This window comes from Opisthorchis viverrini (assembly GCF_000715545.1).
Source record: "Opisthorchis viverrini unplaced genomic scaffold opera_v5_10, whole genome shotgun sequence".
NCBI classification, from domain to species: domain Eukaryota; kingdom Metazoa; phylum Platyhelminthes; class Trematoda; order Opisthorchiida; family Opisthorchiidae; genus Opisthorchis; species Opisthorchis viverrini.
The window spans coordinates 3,372,805-3,381,135 of record NW_008751666.1 but is presented as its reverse complement, the minus strand read 5'-3'; the positions used below and the strand labels follow the sequence as shown (position 1 = coordinate 3,381,135).

General features: G+C 43.4%; 2 protein-coding genes across 2 annotated transcripts in view; one reads left to right on the top strand and one right to left on the bottom strand.

Annotated features, from left to right (window-relative positions):
• The window catches only part of T265_01008 (hypothetical protein), a gene marked incomplete at both ends in the record, with an annotated part of 17,754 nt that extends 12,103 nt beyond the window's left edge, over nucleotides 1–5,651 (bottom strand). The window contains 2 exons of the mRNA XM_009164923.1: nucleotides 4,596–5,192; nucleotides 5,564–5,651. Of these exons, the coding sequence (XP_009163187.1) occupies nucleotides 4,596–5,192; nucleotides 5,564–5,651 (685 nt within the window). The remainder of the gene's footprint in view (nucleotides 1–4,595; nucleotides 5,193–5,563) is intronic.
• T265_01009 (hypothetical protein) overlaps nucleotides 1–8,024 on the top strand; it is a gene marked incomplete at both ends in the record, with an annotated part of 49,037 nt that extends 41,013 nt beyond the window's left edge. Inside the window, one exon of the mRNA XM_009164924.1 lies at nucleotides 7,911–8,024. Within this exon, the coding sequence (XP_009163188.1) occupies nucleotides 7,911–8,024 (114 nt within the window). The remainder of the gene's footprint in view (nucleotides 1–7,910) is intronic.
• Between the last annotated feature and the right edge of the window lie 307 nt (nucleotides 8,025–8,331).

Here is an 8,331-nt window from a genome sequence, read left to right as displayed (position 1 = left end):
AAAAATGAAGGTCTGTATTTGGACAGAGGTTCACTGGAGTAGGTACTTGATAGTAGGACCAGAAGGAATTACTGGCTCACCGAAGCAAAGCTGATTGCGACCGACTTGCATACTCTTAAAATAGATGATTTGCTCCAGTGAATCGCTGTTCATTTCAGGATTGAGCACTTTACATCATGGTGATATCTAAACACATGATGCATACACTGTATAGCACTTGATCCAAGTTGTATCCCAAAGTGACCGGTAAGTTTAGCGGAATTACAGGAGGAATTTGTCTTACTTCCTCACGGTCATACGTGTACTCAGAATCAGCTGATAGCGCCGCCGAACAGACCACTCAAATTATGCTGATGTTTAGGTTAGGGAATATTCACCGTGAGCGAAGCACTGGTGGGCGAACGATGCATGAGCGAACACGCAATGCTAGGTTTTTAATTGGTAGGCCGATTGTTGACCATTAAACTGTGCCTACCGGGCTCGTCGGATACCAAGCCTCGGAAACACAAAGTACTTTTCTATCAGGCGTCGTATGTGGCCGTCTGCTAAGTGAGCCTAACAGGTAACGTTACCTGGGTGCTTGAAAAACTCTATCTTCGGTAAACAGCGAGTATGATGTGCAGCAATGAAACACTGCGAAACAACCAATGTAATCTGAGGGCCGTTCTTGAAAAAATAGGAAGCTTTCCGGAAAGCTTACGCCCAGCGTTCAAGCACCATTCGGCAAGTAGACTGTCAGAAAAAGCGTGATATTTATTATTTTTTGCACAAGCATCTGTTTTATGTACACTAAACACTTCGTTATATTCCTTCTACTCTAGAACACTCACAAGACGCTCATTTATTGGGATGTTATCCTGGTGTCCCTACTCACTCACCGTATTTTGCATGAATGGAATGATGAATCACAGTGCAACCTTAAAGTGCTATGTAGGACATTGTTACTGGCACATGGCTTGTGCCGGCTTAGGTGGTAGGCGGTGATCTATCTTCAGACAAGCTTCCACAATTGGATGGTTCAAATTTCCATCTTTTTGGCAAACATGACCACTCCAACACTTACCTATGGCAATATCCTAAGGCGCCTTGTTGAAACTATGGTAGACAACTGCTAATACTACACCGAAACGCGTCGGAGAATATCGGAAATACAGGGTATTCAGTAGTGTATTGAGGTATGACTGAACACTGCAGAGTGAGTGCATGTGGCGAAGGTGTCAAGCAGTCGGAGCCTGAATGCCCCAACGGTCGATCTCGGTGGTTAAGTGGTAAACGGAAAAACAAAGAAATGAACTCAGCTCACTAAAGCACCACCATATGAACAGCTGACCCATTCGCGATGCAACGACCACTGTCTACCCAGTTGAAAGTCTGGACACAAGCAGCACCTTTCACGCCAAACTGTGTCCAAATCGAAAAAGAATTCAGTACTCGTTATCACATGGCACTAGTTGTTCCTCACATGAGGGGCCAACTTTTTATGATTTGCTGCAGAGACATGAGGCGTCAACCTCCCGTAGCACTGTAGCTAGCCTTCTTCGCAAGGACGGCTTTTCAAGAATGAAGTACGCCTCGTGATACACCAATATCGTGCGTATAGAATTCATGAGAAGTCTTGCAACAACAACCATATATGTTTCACTATAGAATAGGAATAAGTCGTTGTGGGACACCGGTTCAAGAAAGGAAGCGAACAACACTGTAACTGGTAGTTTGATGTCTTTCAAAGTTCCCAGTCATTTCTCGCAGCCCAGTTTGAACTAAGTACTATGTATACATTCAAATATTTCCTCTCATTGCTGAAAGCATCGTTGAACTAAGCTATCAGAGACATTGTTTAATAGTTTAGGCACAATAGACCTGGACAAACTGGTTCACTGAGGAGGAAATAAGTAGAATCATGTTATAAATACACGAAAAATCCTCATCGATTTCTCCGTACGTGAACAGTTTTCTATTATTTATTTAGAGTTAACGCAATCGGGAAGGTGCATACAAATAAATAAAGCCACTATGAACAGAAGAACTTAGGAAATAAATAAAAACAGACGCACGGTTTTCAATCAATTGCAAAGTGTTTGAGACCGATTGGGTAATCATCGTTTCAGAGAGGTATGGTAAACAATCGATGAATTCATTGCTGGGCAAATTTTCACTTTTTACAAAAAAGCTTCGTCAGGCCAAGTGAGTAAGTAATCAGGTTGATTGGGCTTTAAGACAGTCAGAGTCTAAAAGTACAAAATCCAAGCAGTGTAAGATGCAACTGATCACCCCAACCCCTAACCACTCAACCCCCGGCACCCTTTGACGAACACAGGCTAACAGACTATTTCGATAAGGTGTCTTAGACAGAAGAAGCAAGGCCGCAAAATCTGAGTCAATATGAAGACATCTGCCTCCCTAACCGATTTGTCGTAAATGTTAGTCATCCCCACCACCGAACAAACAGGAGCATCAGACTGACGCCCATCACTGATCAAGTCGGCTAGTCATAAGAAAGCTCACGGATTGGTTCTCTGACTGCCTTAAAACCCAATCAGCTTACTTACTCGACCTGACTAAGCTTCTGTCAAAAGATAAACGCTGCTCAGCAGTAAATTCACCAATTGTTTACGAAACCTCTGAAAAGATGCTCAGGCTGTTCGGAAATCTGCTTCTCAAATATCCACTGCCAATCTCCCGACAGTGGCTAATCTTTGTGTGTCTAAAACTTTTAGCAGTTTAACATTCAGGGAATAAAATAAAATTTCTAGAATGACTAGGCAGTTTATCTTTGTAATGTACTACTCATAAGGCTGCTGAAAACCCATCGACAGCCCACGACCGGTTTCGCCCTTCTTGGGGCTCATCAGGTAGGCGCAGTCCGCGGGTTTCCGTCAACCCTATGCTCTACTTGAAACCAAATTGCACGAAATTAGCGAATATACACTCATTTGCAAACTAATTTGGTTTTGCAAATGGGTGTATATTCGCTAACTAGGCAGTTTGTTATGAACACTTGACAAGATGCTATTAGAATCCTGGTTGAATTTTGATTGTCGGTATACTGATAATTTCATCCCATACTCGGTATATGAATGACGACATGTTATTTCGGATGGTATTGGGGTCATCTCTAATGCTAGATTTGCTCGCACAAAAGCTCATACGCATTCAAACCTAGCAAACTTTGACAATGTACTTTGTGAAGCCGGGAAATCGCAGGAAATTGAACGTTGACGTCACACAGCCGCAGCATACAGTATTGGGAAATGTGTCGACAGACTGAGAACGGCTGACCCTGACAGAACCAAAGTATTGCTCACGGAAACCTGATTGGAATGTGTCAACAAACGCAGAATTATTTGCTGCTTATGGCCCGAGCAGTTCTGTTCCCAATCCACTGAACTCATCTTTATTCATCTTGATGTACTTCAGTCGTCGCATAAGGTGTGCGATCTTTTTCAAACGTATATTCACCTGTAGTTAAGGTTTTCCTCAAATTTTCACCAAAATAAACTGCCTCACAGAACCTCTGCCAAGTCATTGAAAAAATTGGCCAGTCGTTCGCGATCCCTGTGGAAAAACTGCATTCACAAAAACCATGATCATAAAGTTTAAAAGATGGCCTGTGCGTCGTCATGTCGGTCTATAATTAACTAATGGCGTGAAAATGAGTCCAGTTCTACAGAGCAACCGTTGATCCCAGCATTTTGTCCTTATATTCCGGTAAACTTCATGAAGATCCTCATCTGATACAAATAGTCGAATAGCCAAATACTGAAAAATGCCCGAAGTAAAAAGTTAGGGGAAACTATCATTCTAGTCTGAAAATATCAAGACCACGTTCAGAATGGCAGATCACACGTCCCAGTGCTAACCCTCGTATCCGTTGGTGCGCGCACTCCTAGTCATTATCCAATTCACTTTTCTATTGCTGTCTTGAATTTTATACGGTTAGGTGATGTCAATCGGTGGGATTCCAGAAGAAGCAGGCAAAAGTCATTGATAGGTGAACGCTAGGTCGAAAGCTACTTGAGGACTCTTCAGGTTATGCTTCCATTTCAGGTGAACTACTGATCGTTAATCTTTCGGGATTGGGTGAAAATGAACATGAGTTACAAGGGGGCCCAAGTTATTTTCGCGCTGTGTGTAGCTAAACTGCTGCGCAATCCCGGACTACAATAGCATTCCGACTACTGAGTGTGGAAAATCACCATCAGCACACCCGTAAGTAATCGAAATGATAGGTCTCATCAGCAGTCTGGTTCACATTTCTACTCAAACTAACTCAAACTTTTTCCTAACATTTTCTCTTGTTTCAAGAAAAATGAATGATGTAATAACTGACTGTAACAGGCTCCTAAATATTGACCGTGAGGGAAGTCAACATGTTGTTAGGTAGACAGGCAAGAACACTGTCATCAGGCATTCGATAGCCAAGAGGGAGAACAGAATATTCACTGCGATAACCGACAGTTCATGAGAGTATACACGATAGTCACAGGTACAAAAAATGAAACAGTCACACGGCCGAGCTGCCGGGCTAGTCGTTTGGAGTATATCAAAAATAATAAAATGTAAGACGAATATCAGGTCAGCTGTATTTTACTCACCGTGCATTGCTGCTTGACTGGAAGCCAGTTTGTTCAGCTCTGGCACAGGCCATAGTGGTGTGGAATCTCCATAATTTGGTAATCTTAAAAGTGCACTCTCTTTGGACTCCCTCCCATCGCAGTGTGTACCCTGGTTGTATGTTGTAGTGGTCGTAGGTAGATGGTAGGAATTTTCTGATCTCAATGGGTCAAAAGGTCCATCGCAAACTTGTCCGCCCAGCTCTGTTGACTCGATACTTTCTTGTCTTTGACTTACTGAAATCTGCGAACGTCTGTTGTAACCGTTCATTAGAATTTGTGCGTGCGTTAGAGCAGAGGAATTTGTACATGTGGCACAGGGTTTTTCCGTTTGTGTACTTTCTTTACCATCCGAACCATTGTTTGGGCTGTGTGCATGGTTGAAGTCAGTGCTGGGTATGGTGTTCCACTGCTGCTTTCCCGAGGAGAATATGTTTTTTGACTTATTCGAGTAATCACTACTTGTGTGTGGACTCAAAAATGATGTTTCCATTTTGCTTGGTTCGCTGACTTCATTCCAATAAGCCTGCATGGACAAATGACTTGAAGGAGCTTTTTGGAGAGAATGCGGAGAGGTATCTACAAGTTGAAAAGAACCATTAGGAAAACTGAATTTCAAAGTGATGACCAGAAGAAAATCTTTAGAATGTGTAGAATCCGGACAATATTACTTGTCACTGGAGGCTTCTTCGCGAAAGAATTAGTCTGCTAATTGTACCAGAGTTTACTCGTGCCTACACTGATAGTAAATAGTTTGAAAACATAATACTAAATAACTCATATCATCAACTATAAATTCTAGGCGTGATGTTCACAAGAGAGCAGGACATCATATAGTAAGATCAACGAATCTAAACCCCAGAACAAACTAACTACCTATATGTTGTGGAAAACAACGCCAGAATTTCAGATCCATCGTTCTTGAGCAACGGGAAGATTGAAGAACGTACCTTGGAAAACTGAACGTGAAAATTCCTTTAGTAGTCCAAACTGTGAGTTATCTCTACAAGTCATATGATGCATGCTGCCTAAAGACATATGACATCAAATTTCATAAGGTTTACTGACCGCTTAGCAGCGAATAAATGGGAACAACAATTTGCTGTCATCTCGTCCCGGGAGCGGTTGTTGTCTCAATCCTCATGTCTGATTTGCGCGCGGTGATGCGGACACAAATCTGTACCCCAGACGACCAATCAGGTGTGGCACACGTGAAGCATGGGATGAATGCACGCTCGAGAAGAGGCATACAGAGGACAAAAACCTGCACATGGGCAGAGATACAATGTGGGCTTATGAGATTGTCATGCGACAGACAATTACGTGCGTGACCACTCTGACTGACCGGTTAATCTGTCCCCCAGTTTCGTGTTGGCACTGCAGTTCGCCGTTCAGTAGCAACTATTGATTGTTCGGGATTCAGCAGATCGAATGCAATGCTGATTCAGCAGGTGACCAAATTGCATACTCATGCTAACCCGGCAACAATGGTCACAGGTCATGTATTCACCTGAGAAACAAATGACCCCTACTTTGTCCTCTGCAACTTGTATTAAACGGAAGATTTTACTCATAGCGATGACCTTAATAATAGCAATAAGAATATGTCCTTCAATCCTCAGATTGACAATTTTATGATGGGTGCAGAGGACAGGGAACTGTGTGAAGCATTTTCACTTGCGTGGTAAAAAAGTGGTCTTTAAACCTGACGAATGTGAAGATCCCAGCCGAAATAATTTAAGAATTTCGTCAAAACAAGATTGAGACATTCGGGGGGTGTCCTTACATAAAAATACTTGAACTGACTGGAAGAAAATTTGATTGTGAGGATCGAGTAAAGTGGGTCTGAAAAGTCATTGGGTAAGCGCGAGCAGAAAAGTAAGCAGACAGAAAGGATCATATGCGGAGGGCTAGATATACGCATGGATATCTGCATGAGACCTGTTCGCTGGATGGATTCACAGCTTAATTTGGGGAGACGAAGTTCCTTCCTACGAATCTCTGATATTAAGGTCGGGGGGATACAAGAAAAGCAGAAGACACAAGTGTACACAAAGGGGCCATACAAGATTGGTTTCCCGATTGAAATTGAGAGTCTCATCAGTTCTGACAGGACCGTTTCAAAATGAGTAGCTCATATTAAGATGAGGGATAAATTTGTACTGCGATATTTGAATCAAGTTTCTTCATGCTCGAAGGAACAACAGTGACATGAAAAAGCATCCTAAACACATTTGGACAACACTCCAGTCCATCAATTATGTGAGGGAGAAGAATATCAACTAACTGAGAACTGACTGTGTGCAGAACTGGGGGCACTTCAAAAGCATTTACCCTATAGAACGATAAACAGACAAGCTCAAAAATATCCGAAGGTCTATGTCAAGTGCAAATAACGTTCTGGTTGACAGATAAGCGTAGTTAGCGATCGAGTCACCAGTCACCAACGTTACCCAAACAAATAGGCTTGTCCCTGCCGTTGCAAAGCCTTATTAACAATGGGTACACCTCCTTAGCCACTGTTGTTTATGTCGTTGTGACACTGAGTATTCGACCTGGAGACCACCGGCGAGAGAAAGAAGTCAGAACTAAAAGGGAGCTATGGGTGTGAACATGTGAGGACGTGTACCGGAATACCTATCCAGTCATGCACTGGTGATGTCACCTCGACTGGTGAACGGATCAACGACCGCCTGACCAACCACTCAAATGTGGTGACACTTGTGAGATTATGCGTTATTTGGCACGGCATTTTGACAATCAGTAGTGCATGTTAGTTATCAACACATGTCACCGAATATGAGTACAAAAACGAAGAAACGGACACAAGAAAGGATGCACAAAGACAATTAAAATGCCATCTGTGGCTCCGATGAACCCTTTAGTTTGCAGAGCTAGATGACGAATTGACATTTAAGGCCTTAGACAACGCATGCAATCCAACAGGCCATCAGCTTGACAATATATAGAGCCTTTGGTGTGACGGTGTGTACTACTGATAAGACATGAGTAGCCAATGTTCTGGCATCAAAGCTTCGTCCTCGCATCTGATGGAAGGTGAAGTTTATTGCGGGAATTGTGGAAGCGCCTTGCAGTGCTCGTTTACTATTGTATAACAATCAGTGAATGCCCAGAGAAGTTTAGAAAACCGTGTGAGAATGTTCAGTCTTTGGAAGCTTTATGCGGATGAGATGTGTACTTTCATAGCTAACAGCTTGTAACTGGTCGGTTCGCGCTTTCTGATCAGTGACTTCGCAGTGGAGGGGTTTGCTCCTTTCATTTGATGCCGTGACTAAGATTTGGAAGAAGAGTCTGTCACCACAACCTTTTGGGGATGGGGATGTGCGGACCTCTCTGGAGGACTTCGAGGATGTTGCGGAGGCGGCTGGACTGGATGCCGACTGGAGTTAGTTTGCGAGACTGAGGACACTTCTCAGAGGATGGTCGAGAGCACCCCCGGGAAGGTGGAATGTGCCGCCATGTATATATCTCATGCAGTGGGTTTCTTCACACTGACCGACCATCAGGAGGCTATGAGGCGCTTCAAGGCGGCCAGAATGGAACCGAGATTGGACCGATGGTGTTCCTCGCCAGTGGATCCTGTCTTGCTGGGACTGGATGCAGTGCCTCGCCAGCAGTTTCTGTCTGACCAGTTCGTCGAGGGTGTGCAGCCAGCGCTTGATGTCCAGTTATGGTTGGCAACCGGCCAGTTGAGCAT